The following is an 18,427-nucleotide window of genomic DNA, read 5'->3' on the forward strand; positions in this document are numbered from 1 at the left end:
GCTTTCAATGTATGTTCATGATTATCTTTGTTTTGTATAGCATAAAAGATCCTTAATTAAAACATTGAAAAAGAGAGAAGGCTTTTTTCATGAATAACCTCAGCCAGTACGGGAAGGTTACTGGCCTTGTTCCACAAAGCAGCTGTCTAGCCCACTCAGCTAAACCGTCCCCTCTATGGCTATCCTACCAAACCTTTCATAATGTTGATGATATCTATCAGGGCACCCCTCAGCCTTGATCTGATCAAAAGTTGGAACAGGTTTGAGAGGCTGAATGGCCTCCTCCTGTTCCTATTAGGCACCCCGCAGCTCACTTAAGCGAGAAATTAACCGAAGAAACAAATGCTCTGGCAGCCAGTTTCTGGCTTGGATTTGGCTTTACCGTGAAGGTTAGGAATGGCCATTAACGTAGCTTCCGTGGTGGGAGCTGAAGTCAAATTTTTGAACCGCGATTTTTAAAATTTGGCCGTTCAACGTTTTTCGGACTGTGGTGAATAGGAAGCGCGAGAGGCGGCAATGACTGGGTAACGGGTTTTACCTTTTGCGCTCGGCGTTTGTCTGCCCGCTGGTTCTGGTGATAGATCCGACTGAAGTTCGAGACAATGACTGGCACAGGCAGAGCAATCACCAGCACGCCACTCAAGGAGCAGATGGAGCCAAAAATCTTCCCGGCGATTGTCTTCGGTACCATGTCACCATAGCTGTGAGAAAAGTAAGAGAGCATTTTAATAGAGCAACTTGCGTCAGATCGTTTGCAACATTGAAGATGGTGACTCACTACCACTTTCCTGAGGCCAATTAGGGATGGACAGCAAACGCTGAACTTAAACAGCGACACTCAAATCCCATGAATTAAAAGAAACCTTTCTACATTATTTCCTTCAGTCCATTTTTAATCCATAGACATGTTCTAATTGCCACTTCAGCCATTTTAACAGTAGCCCCTGACACCCCAAAGCCTGGCCACCGACTCCAAGGCACACTTTGTGATGTGATGAAATACTCTCCACTTGCCTGGATGAGTGGGGCTTCGACAACACTCAAGAAGTTCGACTATATCCAGGACAAAGCAGCCCACTTGATTGGCATCCCATCCACCTTAAACATTCACTGCCTCCACCATCAATACACAGTGGCAGAAGTGTACATTATAAGCAAGATACACTGCAGCAACTCATCAAGGCTCCTTTGACAGCATTTCCCAAACCTGCATCCCAACCATCTTGGTTCCTCTCCAAATTGCTTACCATCTTGACTTGGAACCATGTTGCCATTCCTGCAGCAGTACTGGAACTGCTGCACCTACACTACATGGACTGCAGTGATTCAAGAAGGTGGCTCAGGACCATCTTCTCAAGGCCAACAGGAATGGACAGTAAGCGCTGGCCTTGCCAGCAAAGTTCACATTCCGAGAATGAAGGAACAAACAGCTCCACAACTCCATTACTCTTTAGGTTATGTTTCTGCAGCACCCTCTGATTCCTCAGGTCCTATGGCATGACCGCTCATATCAGTAACTGTGGCCTCTATCTATAAACTCCGGAACGCTTGCTGCTGAAGTTATGGTTGCCGATCAGGAGATTCTCCTGTCTTCTCCGAAGAAGCACCTTTGGCTCACGTATCCACAGAAAGCTGTCACAGTACACCTTCATTCCGTCGATCAATGTGAGAGGGAGGGGGTGGGGGGGGGGGGGGGGGGGGGGGGGGGGCGGGTGTGCAGACGGTGGCATACTGATAACATCACTGGACTCGTAATCCAGGGGATCAGGCTAATCCTCTGGGGGTATGGGTTTAAATCCCGCTATGGCAGCTGTTGGAATTAAAATTCAAATCGTGAAGTTTGAAATTAAAAACTAGTCTCAGGTGACCATGCAATTATCATCACTTGGTGTGAAGTTCTGGTTCACCAATGCCCTTTAGGGAAGGAAAGCTGCCAAATTTAGCCGGTTTTGGCCTACTCCAGATTCACGGCAGTGTGGTTGACTCTTAACTACCCTCCGAAATGGCCTTGCAAATCACTCAGTTCCAGGGCAACTAGCGATGGGCAACAAATGATGACCGTGTCAGCGATGCCTAAATCCCAGGTAAGGCTAAATGACACAATCTGGGATAGTGTGGGATCCCAGAATTAGAGACGAGAGGTCACTGCTGTTGCCAACCAGATCCTCACTCTTTCGTGTTCGAGAGAAATTGACATTTCTTTCATCTAAACTGAGCCCAAAACCCAGTTATCAGTGAATAAAAGACTCGACTATATTTTAGCTGGCATCTGCTGTTCTATATAAAAAACCTCCCGAACCCCTCAATTAGATTGCAGCCAGCAACTTTTCCCGATGAGTTGTTATCTACCCCTTGATCTCGACTGTTATTGCTGTCTGTTCTCTAATCCCTTACTTATGCTTTATCCGCATGATGACAAGCTGCCTGCAGATATTGCTGGGTTTCTGGGTTGGAGAATGAAATGACAACAGCTGCTATCCTAGTCACTGTCTCTCATCATCTTTTCTGATATGTGGGGATGATGCATGTCAGGAGTGTCATGATATGCAAACATGCAGCTAATGAAGACATAGAATAGGACACAACCAATGAGCAGTCAGGACACTCAGGGGTGGTATCTCAGTATAAAAGGGATGAGGCACTCACACCCCGCCTCGTTCCAAAGACCAACATCTACAGAGTGAGACAGGGTGTATCCTCAGCATCACACCCCAGCACGTGGCTTAGAGCAAGGCTGGTTCAGTCAGACTGAGTTACTACATTTAGATTAGCAGAGAGTCGAACTCATTGAGAACTGTGCTAATAGTTCAATAAAACACATTGAACTCCCTTCAAAGTCTGGAGCATCTTTTACTCAAAACTGCATCAAGTGGCAGCTTGTGTTGTTCCGAATTACATAAAACAACAAGGAGCTGTTGCTTTAATTCGGCTTCAGAGCAAAGGTCACTTTCTAACTGATCTCTGAACCCCCCCTCCCCACCACTTACCAATTTACAATGACTTGTTTTGAACAAATGATTTTCAGTGTTAAAAGACCCTGTAGGTGGCTCGAAGGCTCTGTGTGTACATGCTTCATTTAAACCTGTCAAAAGGCATCTTCCTCAACTGTTTCCACTGCCATCACCCACTGCCCCCCCTCCCCCCCCAATTTTGTCAAAGACATTTCCTTAATTTCTTAAATCCTTTTGCCGATTCTTTTCCACAAACTTCTTTGGACTTCCTACTTCCTGTAGGCTGGTTAGGGAGGTACAGAAAGCCCCCACAGGTACGATGGCCCAGTTTTGATTATAAAGGCAGTGGAAAGCCTGCTTCTGAGCCAAAACCATTTTTTGGTCAAATTTCTGCCAAAATCCCAGGTGTTGGATTATCTGGTCGCCGACGCCGAAATCACGTTCGCCGATTGGCCGGAGAATCAGAGTTCCCGACCAAATTGGGGGCGGCGCCGCTTTCGCAATGCTCCGCCCCCTCCAAAACGGCGTAATCTAGGAGTACGCCACGCCACTTAACGGCAGCCTCGGGACGTTGCCTGACGCCCGCACCTGATGTTCCGGCCCCGACCGGCCAAGTTCCCGACGGCGTCGGTCGTGTGTGGTCTCATCTGTCGGGAACTCAGTATGGCGGCTGCGTACTCAGTCCAGCATCGCTACAGTCGGGGGATGGCCGATCCGCGGGCAGGGGTCAGGAGCTGGGGTCGCTGTGGGGGGGGTGGTCCGTGGTGCGTGAGCCAGCCAATGGGGGGGCACTATTTCTCAGGCCGGGTCCGTGAGCGGCCTCCGCCATGCACCATGCAGCCACTGTAGGCCGCCGCCGTGTGCATGCGCTGCCACGGACCCGGCAATTCTCCGGGCCATATCGGCAGCTCGAACCGTGCCTGCTAGCCCCCAACAAAACGGGGAGTCGGTGGCTGTTTTACACTATTTCTTCTGGCCCAAAACACCACCGTTCCCACGCCGGTGTGAGGACATAGCCCCAGAATCGAAGAATCCAGCTCAAGACCTTTGTGTTCCCTCATCCTTGAAATCGCTGACTCCGATTTCAGCAACAATGGGGGGTGGCCTGCTGAAGAGAAGGGAGAAGATGTGGAAGGGGGGCTGTACAAGGAGTTGGGGAGAGGGCGAGGGCTCATGATAGCAGGCAGAGGAGTCAGGAGGTGGATGAAGAAGATGAACAATGGAAGGCAGAGGGGGGACTGAGGGGAGGGAAGCTGGATTCCAACAAGACGGCACAAAAAGATCACAAACAAGGGGGTCACAGGGATACCACATTGTTTGCTGTTAGGGGATGCATGAAAACTCCGGATGCGGTGGGTAGAGGTCGAAGTGGGGCATGAGCGACTCACAAGCGATAGGCTCAGTGGGGAGTGTGGTTGAATGGGCGGTGGCAGGGGGGTGGGGGGAGGCTTCTTTTTGAGGCTGCTAGATTTTCCCCTCTAGACCCTGCAGGGTCTGGTGAAGACAGATGGAGAGAGTGAGATCAGTGTGTTGGACAGGTGCTTAAAAATGGCGCCGGGACCTTTGAACCTGTCAGCTGACGGCGGGCAGACGAATCAGCTGCCAGCCTGCCAGGAGATTTGGAGACCAACTTGCCTGTGCATAATGAGTAAGATTCCAAGTGCAGAATCTGGCATGGATCCTGCCATGCTGGCCAGCGGGAAAGGCATCGATGGAATCTCCCGCCACTGCACTTAGTCTCAAAGGTGGAGAATTCTTATCCACTCTTATCCTCTTCATCTGGTGACACTGATAGTACCAGTGGGGTATGGTTCTATTGCTGAATGAACTCCCCAACCATGCTCGAGGGCCATTACCATGAGTCGGTGCCATGTCATGAGTGGCTGTTTTTGCCTGCCTTCCTGTTAGGGGTTACTGGAGAGTTATGTAGGGCAGAAGCCAGATTTCATTACGTCACCTTCTGCTACAACCTACTCCATCCCCCACACACTCCCCAATCAGCCACCTTTTTTCTCTTTCTAGCCTACTTGAATCTCCATTGACTCTTCCCTGGGCGAGATTGCCTCAATGCTTCGGGGCACTTTGCAGACTGCTGTCAGCCCTTTACTCCTTAGTTGCCGAGACCGTGTTCAGGATTGGGCCTAACCCTAACCTCTGTCTCTGCAATGTGACGTATTAGGGTTCGGGCAAGGAGCCACTGATTGGGGCTGCCAACATTGCAGGATCATCTGGAGTCACCCGAAATCGAAGATGAATTTGCATTTATCAGTGACCGTCACAGGGAGCAAATCAAAGCTAGCAGTAAATAAAAAGTTGCTGTTTTCATCTTCTTTGCACACAATAACTTATTAATTAAACGATTTCTGGGGGTGGGAGGGGAAGGCTGTTACAGTCAAGATCAATCCAATCGGGAAACTGTAATAAAGCCTTTCCCAATGTTTTATTATTCATTTATAGGATATGGCTATTGCTGCCAAGGTCAGTATTTAGTGTCCTTAATTGATTGGCTTACTCGCCCATTTCAGAGGGCTGTTAAAGATTGCTGTGGGTCGGCAGGCACATAAAGGCTGGATAAGTTTGGCAAATTTCCTTCCTGATAGGATCTCAGTGAACCAGTGGGTTTCTGTGACAATCTGCTACTTTCATGGACACCATTACTGATACTAACCATTAAATTCTGCATTCATTTATTTGTTGAATTTAAGTTCCCTCGTTCTGAAAGCGGGACCCGAGTTCACACATCCAGATCATTACCCCAAGGTTAGCAGTCAAGTAACAGAACGATTATGTTACCATCCTCCATCATTGGCTGTGGATGGGCAGTGGAAAACTGCTGGGAGTGTGTGGCGGACGGGGTGGATTGAAGCAGGAGGTCACTGTCATAATATACACACAAGTATATGATGGTGCATAGACAGACACTGACTGACACACTGAATGACCAATGAACACACAGAACGCAGCAACCAATCACCAGACAAGACATGTGCTAGCAGGATAGTCTGGTCAGGTGAGCCTCAGGGCTCCAGTCAACTCAACATAGTGTCAACCCACAGTGCAAGTATGTTTAACATCTCATTGTTCAATAAAATAGAGTTGTACTTCTACAAGTGTTGGTAGCCTGTCTTTCCCACTACTATGGTAAACGCAGTCCTCGCAGACCCAGCATACCCAACACATCACTCACATGATGAAATCTCCACGAATACATCCAATCAGATTTGCCGACTGAACAATAGATACACGATTCAATATGAGAGGTAGATCAAAGAGCAAGAGAAATTTCTTCCAAGAGCGGGTAGTGAGTTTGCAGACTTTAGCCCCAGTTTTAGTGATTGAGGAATGGAAACAAGGTGGTTGAATATGATTAGGACAAGTTACTAGCATGGAGGGTAAATGCCAACAAGGATTGATTGGGCATGATGTAACATCTTGGTTTCAGGAACAGCACCAAGCAGCTTGTTTGGTTAAGACCCCAACCACCACCTTCAATATCCATTCCATCCACCACTGAGATACAGTATCAGCATGTGTACCACCTACAAGATGTACTGCAGGAACTCACCAAGGCTCCATAGGCAGCACTCTCCAAACCCACGACCTCTACCATCTAGAAGGACAGGGAAGTAGATACATGGGAACACCACCACCTGCAAGTTATCATCCATTTGCCATCTCTGACATGGAGGGTAGGTGTGGTAGGAGTGATGAGGAGGTGCATGAGGAAAGATTTCTGGGAACTATAGAACAATAGAATCTCTACAATTGCAAAGGAGGCCATTTGTCCCATCATGTCTGCACTGACTATCTGAAAGAGCACGCTATCCAGGTCCATTCTCCCGCCCATCCTGCATATCCCCCTAACCCATAACCTAACCTCCACATCCAAGGGGCAATTTAACATGGCCAATCCACATAACCTGCACATCTTTGGACTGTGGGAGGAAACCGGAGTACCCGGAGAAAAGCCACGGGGAGAACGCGCAGACCACGCACAGACAGTCACTCCAGGCTGGATTCGAACACAGGTCCCTGGAGCTGTGAGGCTGCTGTGCTAACCGCTGTGCCACCGTGCCGCACATGTGATAGTGATCCATCTGTCGAGTTGTCCTCCAGAGGAAGATGCATCCTGAATGGCTGGTGCTGAGATTGCTGCCCTTTAGCAGAGAGTATTATCTGCACAATCAGACAGTGTTGATATCAGAGAATTCCTCTGACAAGAGCTTGGCACAGAGGGATTCATGAAATGCGACACTCCATCGCCTGTTTTTATTCTGTGAAGATCTTCAGTGCCAGAATCAAGAGGCATTTATTTGAGTCCAGTTTTTCCAAAGAGTTGAGCACGTTCCTGGTGGGATTCTCCAGCCTCCCAGCCAAGTCTTTCTCGGCAGTGGGGTTCGCTGGCAGCGTGATTCTATGTTCCTGCCATGTCAATGGGAATTGCCATTGAAGCCACCCCACACTATCGGGGAATCCATGGCCAGAGATTCCGGTCGCCAGAAAACGGCCAGAAATTCTGGGCCTGGTGTAGTGCTGAGGAAATGCGGTACTGGTCAAGGGGCTGTCTTTTGGATGGGACATTGGGCAGGATTTTCAATTTGGGAGACCATGTTCTCAGACTGGGGTTGGACTGCACCTGGTTTGTGCTCACGATGGCAGCCAATGGCCTGATAATGAGGTCCGGCGGCTGGGCCACCGCAACAGGATTTCCCCCCCCCCCCCCCCCCCCCCCCCACACAGTGCAATTCAGTTCCCCACCTGGGATCTTTTGGGTCACCCCCACTCCCAGTTAAGTTATTTCCATTCATCTCCCTTTAGGCTGGTGTGACTTTGAAGTAGTCAGCAGTGGAACTAACAGAAAGCACTTAACTCTCTTTGATGTGGTCCAGGAGGTGCGAATCAAAGCTACTGTGGGTAGCACAGTAGCATAGTGGTTAGCATAACGGCTTCACAGTGCCAGGGTCCCAGGTTCGATTCCCGGCTTGGGTCACTGTCTGTGCCTAGTCTGCACGTTCTCCCCGTGTCTGCGTGGGTTTCCTCCGGGTGCTCCGGTTTCCTCCCACAGTCCAAAGATGTGCAGGGGTAGGTGGATTGGCAATGCTAAATTGCCCTTAGTGTCCAAAATAGGTAAGGTGGGGTTACGGGGATAGGGTGTAAGTATAGGTATATGGTAGAGGTGTGGGCTTAGGTGGGATGCTCTTTCCAAGGGCCGGTGCAGACTCGATGGACCAAATGGCCTCCTTCTGCACTGTACATTCTGTGTTCTGTGTTTATAAATATCACAGTTAGTTTCACAGTTGACCACTTCAAAGTCATTCAAGCATGGAGGGAGATGAATGGAACAATGCTGACAGCTGGATGTGTGTGGAAGCTGTCAATCAGACCCTAATAAAATCAATATCAATGAGAAATCATTGACTGGTTTGCAGATCTGAGGGGGTTTGACCATGGCTGACTGTTTTTCTCTTTCCAGGAATTGGCAGGTGCTGCTTCCTCTGCCTGAGTCAGCAGGTGTATTGCACAGGTGAGTTTTCACTGCCTCTGTCTGGCGTGCCCTCTCGCTTCCAGACAAGGGTCTGTCTTTTGGGGTGTCTCTAGGGGGTTTCTCATTAATTAGGGGTTCTCTGGGAGTGTTTCTTCAATTAGGGGATCTCGAGTGGGGGAGGGGGGTCTCTTTAATTAGGGGGTCTCTGGGAGGGTCCCTTTAATTAGGACGTTTCTGGTGCGGGGCGGTGGGGGGTCTGGTGGGGGTGGGGTGGGCAGTTCTAGCATCGTGGAGGGGAGGACGGCCCCCCCGATGAACCTTTGAGCAAATCTCTTAAAGGGTTACCCCCTCGGCCCACCACGAGGTCCACCACGGCAGGTGCACAAGACCTGCACCAATACTTGGCCGCATGTTTTGTTTCTACATGACAACACTCACAACAGCTCAAAGATATTTCATTGGCTGTAAAGTGCTTGGAAAAACCTGAGGTTATGTAAATGCAAGTTTTCTTTTTGTTGTTGGTTATTTTCCATGAACTGTTGGCCTACTACTTTGTCCTGGGCAGGGGGAGGGGTGAATGGGAGCAACAGAGGCTGTGCTGGTTTATAACCGCGACCAATCTGCAGTGGCACTCAATATAAGTCCACATCTGTTTAAGAGTTTACTTTCTCTCCATTCATCTGGTGCCTTTTTTGATGATAAAGGTTCAACATTCTGTTGCATTATTGAGTCCTGCCTTCCAGAGACTGACCTTGCAAAGAGGCAATTGTTTTAACCTCCCCCTCAGTTAATTCACCATTATTCATGATGAACATAGTGGAAGGCAGTAGAATAATATATTTCTTTTTTGAAATGTGTCTATGTGGAAGGTGAGGTGTAAGACAGGGTGTCAGTCGTAACTAAACTTGTTGATAAATGCATGCAAAGACGGCAGAGCTGGAGATGTTTTTTCGTAAGCAGTGAAGTGAATCTCACGGGAGTTGTGTATTTTTTAAATGTTGAATGAGATTATCATGGATTAATTTACGAATAATTGTTTTTACTGACTCATTTACTGTCATGTTATAAAACTAGGATTTTGTCTTTGATAATACAGAAATGACAAAATTTAAAGGTGGCTAACTCAGTTGAATAATGCCAGGATGTTAGTTGCATCTTTGAACAGACCCTCCTGTCAAAAAACACAATTAACTAAAGATTACCAGTAACATCAGCAATTGCTATTGTTTGTAAAACATTAATGGTAAATGTAACAATGGTGGTTCTTGTTGAGGAGGGTGTTAGTTACAGAACAGTGTCGCTTAAAGAATTCTTCCTACTCTTCAGCAGGTTAGAGCAAGTCTTCATTAACTACTTGTAATTATAGGCTGCATTCTCATCACCCATTCGCATCTCCGCACCGGCACAGGGCACGTAACCCGCTGCCGCCACCAGCAGGGGACCGGAGCTTCAGGAAGGGCGCCGAGCACGTTTTTTGGCCAACGCTTGAATCTTCACCGGATCGGGAAACCCGTTACTGACGGAGGACTACGGTGAATCCACCCCTAATAACATATACACAGCAAAGTGTACAGGCCAGGAGCCATTTCAATGTCTAGGTCTTTCAGGGGCGGCACGGAGGCACAATGGTTAGCACTATTTCTTCACAACTCCAGGGACCCAGGTTCGGTTCCCGGCTTGGGTCAGTGTCTGTGCGGAGTCAGCACGTTCTCCCCGTGTCTGCGTGGGTATCCTCCGGGTGCTCCGGTTTCCTCCCACAAGTCCCGAAAGACGTGCTGTTAGGTAATTTACTAGGCTGGTTTAGCACAGTGGGCTAAACAGCTGGCTTGTAATGCAGAACAATGCCAGCAGCACTGGTTCAATTCCCTTACCGGCCTCCCCGAACAGGCGGCGGAATGTGGCAACTAGGGGCCTTTCACAGTAACTTCATTGACTTGTGACAATAAGCGATTATTATTATTATTATTAATTTGGACATTCTGAATTCTCCCTCTGTGCACCCAAACAGGCGCCAGAGTGTGGCGACTAGGGGTTTTTCACAGCAACTTCATTGCAGCGTTAATGTAAGCCTACTTGTGACAATAATAAAGCTTATTATTATTATTATTATTAATAAACATCTCTGCTTAATGCCTCGCATGACCCTCTTACATATATTAATGATCTGCATGAAGGGACTGGGGGCATTCTAGCGAAGTTTGCCGATGATACAAAGTTAGGTGGTCAGGCAAGTAGTGCTGAGGAAGTGGGGAGGCTGCAGAAGGATCTAGACAGTTTGGGAGAGTGGTGCAGGAAATGGCTGATGCAATTCAATGTGAGAAAATGTAAGGTCTTGCACTTTGGAAAAAAGAATCCAAGCATAGACTACTTTCTAAACGGTGAGAAAATTCATAATGCCAAAGTACAAAGGGATCTGGGAGTGCTAGTCGAGGATTCCCTAAAGGTAAACATGCAGGTTGAATCTGTGATTAAGAAAGCGAATGCGACTTCCAGTGGCAGTTATGCAGCAGTAAGCCACACATCTGGGAGCTCCCGTTTTAAAGAAATTTTTCGGCTCTTTTGAGAGCCCAAAACGGAAATTTTTCGACGTCTCCCGGTGGGGGAAGGTGTGCTGAACGACTTTCCCTGCAGTCCATGACTCGAACTCGGAGTGGAAAGGTGGAAAAAACAGCAGCAGCTCCTCAGAAAAAACGGGGGAAGGGATCCAAGATGGCCACCAACAAAGCTCCAGGGGAGTGGAGACTCTGGGCCCAGAAACAACAAACTGATCTCCTGCGCTGCTTTAAAGAATTCAAGGATGAAGTACTGAGCTCTCTGCAGGAAACAAACAGAAGGCTGTCAGAGATTCAGTCCACCCAGGGTGCTGCCATCAAGAAGTTGCAGACGCAGGCCATTGAACGAGAGGAGGAGGCCGTGGTCCTCGTGAGCAAGGTGGAGGGGCACGAAGCACTCCACAAGAAGTGGCAGGAACACTTCGAGGAGCTGGATCACCGCATGAGGCGGAAAAACCTGCGGATCTTGGGCCTTGCAGAGGGGCTGGAGGGATCGGACCTGACAGCCTATGTGGCTGTAATGCTGAATTCGCTAGTGGGGGCCGGATCTCTCCATCTGCCCTTGGAGCTGGAGGGAGCGCACAGGGTGCTGGCCAGGAGGCCCAAGGAAGATGAACCCCCGCGTGCGGTGCTGGTGAGGTTCCACCGGTTCAGTGATCGGGAGTGCGTGCTGCGCTGGGCCAAGAAGGTGAAGAGCAGCAATTGGGAGAATGGGGTAGTGCGGATCTACCAGGACTGGAGTGCGGAGGTGGCTAAGCGGCGGTCCGGATTTAATCGGACGAAAGACGTGCTTTATAGAAAAAAGATAAAGTTCGGAATGTTGCCGCCCGCGCGCCTGTGGGTAACTTATTCGGACCGGCATTATTATTTCGATTCCCCGGAGGAGGCGTGGGCCTTCGTGCGGACGGAGAAACTGGACTTGAACTAGGGGTTGGGGGTTGCGAGGTCGGCTGTAAGATATTAGTGCTGGATTCTGCTGTTGCTGTGTTCTCTTTTTCTTCTGTTGTTTTCTTCTTGTTTTAGTACTTTTGCAATTTTGATATGGTTATTTACCGAGGGGTTGTTCTGCTATGTTTTTGTTTTTGTGCTTGGGGCATTGTTTGGGCTGTGTATCTTGAGGGGAGGGTCGGGGGGTATGTTGTATTCTATGCCGGAGTGGGGGTATGGAGTGGGGCTGATATTTGGGAGCTGCGTCAGAAGGGTGTGGTGGGGCAGTGCAAAAGCGCGGGCTTTCCTCTGGTTTCCCGTGCTGCGGGGCTGGGGGGCGGAGATGGTGACGGGGGAGGCGGGGCCTTAACTGGTTCTTCCCCGCGCTGGAGCGGTGCCAGGAGGGGGGATAGATTGGGGGATGATCCCACTTCGGGAGGGGTCGGGCTATTGGCGGGAGTTTCCGGGGTCAGCAGAAGTTAGCTGACCCACGGAAGTACAATGGAGGACGGTTCGCGGCTGGGAGGGTTCCTAGCCTGAGGGGGAAGGGAGGGGGGGAAAGGGGAATACCGGGTTGCTGCTGGTAGGGTCAAGAAGGAGCTGGTGGGGGCTGGGGGGACAGAGGTGAGGGGTTGTCGCTATGGGAACGGGGTCGAGCAGGGGTGCTGTCCTGGGGCAGGCAGTCAACGGGCTATGGCTAGCCGACGGGGGAGGGGGGCGGGACGCCCTCTGATCCGGTTGGTCACCTGGAATGTGAGAGGGTTGAATGGGCCGGTGAAGCGGTCGAGGGTACTGGCTCACCTGAAGGGGCTAAAGGCGGATGTGGCAATGCTTCAGGAGACCCACCTGAGGGTGGCGGACCAGGTCCGCCTGAGGAAGGGATGGGTGGGGCAGGTTTTCCACTCGGGGTTGGATGTGAGGAACCGGGGAGTGGCGATTCTGGTGGGGAAAAATGTGTTGTTTGAGGCATCGGAGGTGGTGGCGGATAAGGGGGGTAGGTATGTGATGGTTAGGGGCAGGCTACAAGGAGAGAAGGTGGTACTGGCTAGTGTGTATGCCCCAAATTGGGACGATGCAGGCTTTATGAGGCGTATGTTGGGACGGATCCCGGATCTGGAGGCGGGAGGTCTGATCATAGGGGGGGACTTTAATACGGTGTTGGATCCTTCACTGGATCGGTCCAGCTCTAGGACGGGTAGGAGGCCGGCGGCGGCCAAGGTACTGAGAGGGTTTATGGACCAGATGGGTGGGGTGGATCCATGGAGGTTTGTAAGGCCGAGGGCACGCCAGTACTCTTTCTTCTCCCACGTACATAGGGTCTACTCTCGGATAGATTTCTTCGTGGTGAGTAGGGGACTGATTCCGAGAGTGGAGGAGGCCGAGTATTCGGCCATTGCAATCTCCGACCACGCTCCGCATTGGATAGAGTTGGAGATGGGAGAGGTGCGAGACCAACGTCCGTTGTGGCGGTTGGATGTGGGGTTGTTGGCGGAGGAGGAGGTGTGTAGGAGGGTCCGGGCAAGTATTGAGGGGTACTTTGAGGTGAATGATACGGGGGAGGTTCAGGTGGGGATGGTCTGGGAAGCCCTGAAGGCAGTAATTCGTGGGGAGCTGATATCCATCCGGGCACACAGGGAGAGGAGCGAGAGGAGTGAGAGGGATAGACTGGTGGGAAAGATGCTGGAGGTGGACAGGAGGTATGCAGAGGCACCAGAGGAGGGACTGTTGGGGGAGAGGCGCAGCCTGCAGGCTAAATTTGATTTGCTGACCACTAGAAAGGCGGAGGCACAGTGGAGGAAGGCACAAGGGGCAGTGTACGAACATGGTGAAAAGGCGAGTAGGATGCTGGCTCATCAGCTCCGTAAGCGGGATGCGGCTAAGGAGATTGCTGGAGTGAGAGACAAGAGTGGGAATGTGGTGCGGAAGGGGGTAGAGGTGAATGAGGTCTTCAAGGACTTTTACGGGGAACTGTACCGGTCGGAGCCAACGGGGGAGAGGAGGGGAATGAAGAGGTTCCTCGACGGGCTTTCTTTCCCGAAGGTGCAGGAGGAGAAGGTGGAGGGGCTGGGTGCACCGATTGAGCTGGAGGAGCTAGTTAAGGGGATCGGGCAGATGCAGTCAGGGAAGGCACCGGGGCCGGATGGGTTCCCGGTGGAATTTTATAAAAATTTCGTGGACCTAGTGGGCCCCTTGCTGGTGCGGACACTCAACGAAGCGTGGGAGGGGGGGACTTTGCCCCCGAAGATGTCACGGGCGCTGATCTCGTTAATTTTAAAGAAGGACAAGGACCCCCAGCAGTGTGGGTCATACAGGCCCATATCTCTCCTCAACGTGGATGCTAAGGTGCTGGCAAAAATCCTGGCCACCAGGATAGAGGACTGTGTGCCGGGGTTGTGCATGAGGACCAGACAGGTTTTGTGAAGGGAAGGCAGCTGAACACGAATGTGCGGAGATTGCTGAATGTCATTATGATGCCGGCGATTGAGGGGGAGGCAGAGATAGTGGTGGCGCTGGATGCGGAGAAGGCCTTCGATAGAGTGGAGTGGGGGTACCTATGGGAGGTGTTGGGGAGGTTTGGATTTGGTGAAGGGTTCATTAGATGGGTAAGGCTGCTATATGAGGCCCCGATGGCGTGCGTGGCCACGAATAGGAGGAGGTTGGAGTACTTCCGGCTTTACCGAGGGACCAGGCAGGGTTGCCCCTTGTCCCCCTTGTTGTTTGCACTGGCAATCGAGCCGCTGGCGATGGCATTGAGAGATTCAGAGAGGTGGAGAGGCTTGGTGCGAGGTGGAGAGGAACATAGGGTGTCGTTGTATGCCGACGACCTGTTACTGTATGTGGCGGACCCGGTGGGAGGGATGCCGGGAGTGATGGAGTTACTAGCCGAGTTTGGGACCTTCTCAGGTTATAAATTAAACTTAGGCAAGAGCGAGGTGTTTGTGGTGCACCCTGGAGACCAGGAGGAAGGAATTGGTAGGCTCCCGCTTAGGAGGGCAGGGGAGAGCTTTAGGTACCTGGGGGTGCAAGTGGCCAGGGACTGGGGGACTCTCCACAAGCATAACTTTACCAGACTGGTAGATCAGATGGAGGAGGAGTTCAGGAGGTGGGACATGCTGCCATTGTCGTTGGCGGGGAGGGTGCAGTCCGTCAAAATGACAGTGCTTCCGAGGTTCTTGTTCCTTTTTCAGTGCCTGCCCATATTTATCCCCAGGGCCTTCTTTAGGAGAGTGACCGGCAGTATTCTGAGCTTTGTGTGGGCACATGGGACTCCGAGAGTGAGGAGGGTGTTCCTGGAGCGAGGAAGGGATAGAGGCGGGCTGGTGCTGCCCAACCTTCTGGGGTACTATTGGGCAACCAATGTGTCAATGGTGCGTAAATGGGTGATGGAGGGGGGAGGGGCGGCGTGGAAAAGAATGGAGATGGCGTCATGTAGAGGTACGAGCCTGGGTGCCATGGTAACGGCACCGTTGCCGCTCTCCCCCAAGAGGGTTACCACGAGCCCGGTGGTGGCGGCGACCCTAAGAATCTGGGGACAGTGGAGACGGCATCGGGGGGAAACAGGGGGCTCGATGGAGGCTCCACTGGGTGGCAACCATCGGTTCATCCCGGGGAACACGGATGGGGGATTCAGGGGATGGCAAAGGGCGGGCATCAGCAAATTGAGGGACCTGTTTATTGGCGGGAGGTTTGCGGGCCTGGGGGAACTGGAAGATAAATTTGGCCTTCTCCAGGGGAACATGTTCAGATACCTGCAGGTAAAGGCGTTTGCTAGGCGACAGGTAGAGGGATTCCCTTTGCTGCCCTCGCAGGGGACGATGGACAGAGTGCTTTCGGGGGTGTGGGTAGGAGAGGGGAAGGTGTCTGACATCTATAAGGTAATGCAGGAGGTGGAGGAGTCGTCAGTGGAGGAGCTGAAGGCTAAATGGGAGGAGGAACTCGGGGAGCAGATAGAGGACGGGACTTGGGCGGAGGCCTTGGAGAGAGTCAACTCTTCCTCCTCATGTGCGAGGCTTAGTCTCATCCAATTTAAGGTGCTGCACCGGGCCCACATGTCCGGGACTAGGATGAGTAGGTTCTTCGGGGGTGAGGACAGGTGCACCAGATGTTCGGGGAGTCCTGCGAACCACGCCCATATGTTCTGGGCATGCCCAGCACTGGAAGAATTCTGGAAGGGGGTGGCGGGGACGGTGTCGAGGGTGGTTGGATCCAGGGTCAAGCCAGGGTGGGGACTCGCGATTTTTGGGGTTGGGGTGGAGCCGGGAGTGCAGGAGGCGAAAGAGGCCGGGGTCCTGGCCTTTGCGTCCCTAGTAGCCCGTCGAAGGATTCTGCTACAGTGGAAGGATGCGAGGCCCCCAAGCGTGGAGACCTGGATCAGTGACATGGCGGGATTTATAAAATTAGAAAAGGTCAAATTTGCCCTGAGAGAATCAACACAAGGGTTCTATAAACGGTGGCAGCCTTTTCTGGACTTCCTGGCTCAGAGATAGGTAACTGGGTCAATAGCAGCAGCAACCCGGGGGGGGGGGGGGGGGGGGGGCATTATTGTAGTGTTTATTCTGTAACTTTATAGTGTGTTAATTTGCGTTGTTGTTAAAATGCTGGGTTGTTCATGGGGATGGGGCGAATGTATATGATTGTTAATATTATTGTTAGTTTCGGTATTTTACTAAGGTGCGTTATTGTTGTATAAAATCAAAATTTCTCAATAAAAATTATTTTAAAAAAAAAGAAAGCGAATGCAATGTTGTCATTTATCTCAAGAGGGTTGGAATATAAAAGCAGCGATGTGCTACTGAGCCTTTATAAGGCTCTGGTTAGGCCCCATTTGGAGTACTGTGTCCAGTTTTGGGCCCCACATCTCAGGAAGGACAAACTGGCACTGGAGCGTGTCCAGCGGAGATTCACACGGATGATCCCTGGAATGGCGGGTCTAACATATGATGAACGGCTGAGGATCCTGGGATTGTATTCATTGGAGTTTAGAAGGTTAAGGGGAGAACTTACAAGATAATACATTGCTTAGAAAGGGTGGACGCAAAGAAACTGTTTCCGTTAGGCGAGGAGACGAGGACCCGTGGGCACAGCCTTAGAATTAGAGGGGGTAAATTCAGAACAGAAATGCGGAGACATTTCTTCAGCCAGAGAGTGGTGGGCCTGTGGAATTCATTGCCGCGGAGTGCAGTGGAGGCCGGGACGCTAAATGGCTTCAAGGCAGAGATAGATAAATTCTTGATGTCGCGAGGAATTAAGGGCTACGGGGAGAATGCTGGTAGGTGGAGTTGAAATGCCCATCAGCCATGATTGAATGGCGGAGTGGACTCGATGGGCCGAATGGCCTTACTTCCACTCCTATGTCTTATGGTCTTATGGTCTTATCACTGTGTGGGTGATGCTGTACTCAGTCCCATATTGACACTGTATGTGCCAGATTCTTAATTAAAAAATTCCTGGCTCAGTACGGAGACGAGGAGAAAAAAAACCAGCGTTTCTTTCCAAATGTTGACTTTGCGAAGGAAAAACCGCCAATAGCTGACTCCAGGTATTTGAGCTTGTTGTATAAGCAGGGAAATGTGAGTTTGAGTTGGGCTGGTTGTAAAATTGCTTGGTCGTATCGAGTCAGGTGCCCAGCACTTTGGAGCATACAAGAAAAGGGATTTTACAAGAAAAGGAGTGGAAGACAGAGGAAGGCACGGTAGCTTCGACAAGCAGGTGTTAATGCTGGCTGGAGTCCGGTTAAAGAAGCTGAACGAGAAGCAATTTGCAATGCATGCTATCCTGTCCAGTAAACTTGCAGGTGATCTCCGATTGGTTTGGAACGGTAAATTGCAACCCAGACATCGCAATGTGTTAATTTCTGCGGTGTGCCATTAAAAGGTTTATTGTAACCCATTAGTATCAAATTCAAACTCTTTGAAATCTAATACTCCCACCACTTGGAGGTTTCTCCGGTTTCCTCCCACTGTCCAAAGATGTGCAGGTTAGGTGAACTGGAGCGGGGATTGGGCCAAGATAGGGTGCTCTATCGGAGGAAGGGCCAGTATAGACTTGATGGGCTAAATGGCCTCCTCTGCACTGAGGGATTCTATCATTCTATGTAAGGAATAGAAGCATGGATTGATAAAGTGTAATAAATAGGGTGGGGATTAAGCAGCTTGTGTCGATGATAAACACAGCATAGACCTGTTGAACCATGTGGCCAGTTTCTGGGCTGTACACTCTATACAGGAGGTCTTGTGATGCAGTGGATAGTGTCTCCAACTCTGAGCCGGAAGCTCTGGGTTTGACTCCCACCCAAAGACTTGATGGTCAAAGGAGGTGCGTTCATAACGTGGCCAGCAAATCCTTCCAACATGGGCCAATGGCAGGCGGGTAAGAGTGGGATAAATTACTGCTCAGCTATGTGATTGAAAAAAAATTTAGAGCCTCCACCATCACTGCCCATAACTCCAGACCACAACATGCAAATAAAGTGCATGATGGCAGAGTACCTTGGATTTCCTGAGTGAAATGTA

At 50.6% G+C, this 18,427-nt stretch overlaps 1 protein-coding gene across 1 annotated transcript in view; it reads right to left on the reverse strand.

Annotated features, from left to right (window-relative positions):
* kcnd3 (potassium voltage-gated channel, Shal-related subfamily, member 3) overlaps positions 1-18,427 on the reverse strand; it is a 373,686-nt gene that overhangs the window by 42,393 nt on the left and 312,866 nt on the right. The window contains exon 3 of the mRNA XM_038820164.1: positions 539-701. Within this exon, the coding sequence (XP_038676092.1) occupies positions 539-701 (163 nt within the window). The remainder of the gene's footprint in view (positions 1-538; positions 702-18,427) is intronic.

Source organism: Scyliorhinus canicula, chromosome 15 (genome assembly GCF_902713615.1).
Source record: "Scyliorhinus canicula chromosome 15, sScyCan1.1, whole genome shotgun sequence".
In the NCBI taxonomy this organism is placed as follows: Eukaryota; Metazoa; Chordata; class Chondrichthyes; order Carcharhiniformes; family Scyliorhinidae; genus Scyliorhinus; species Scyliorhinus canicula.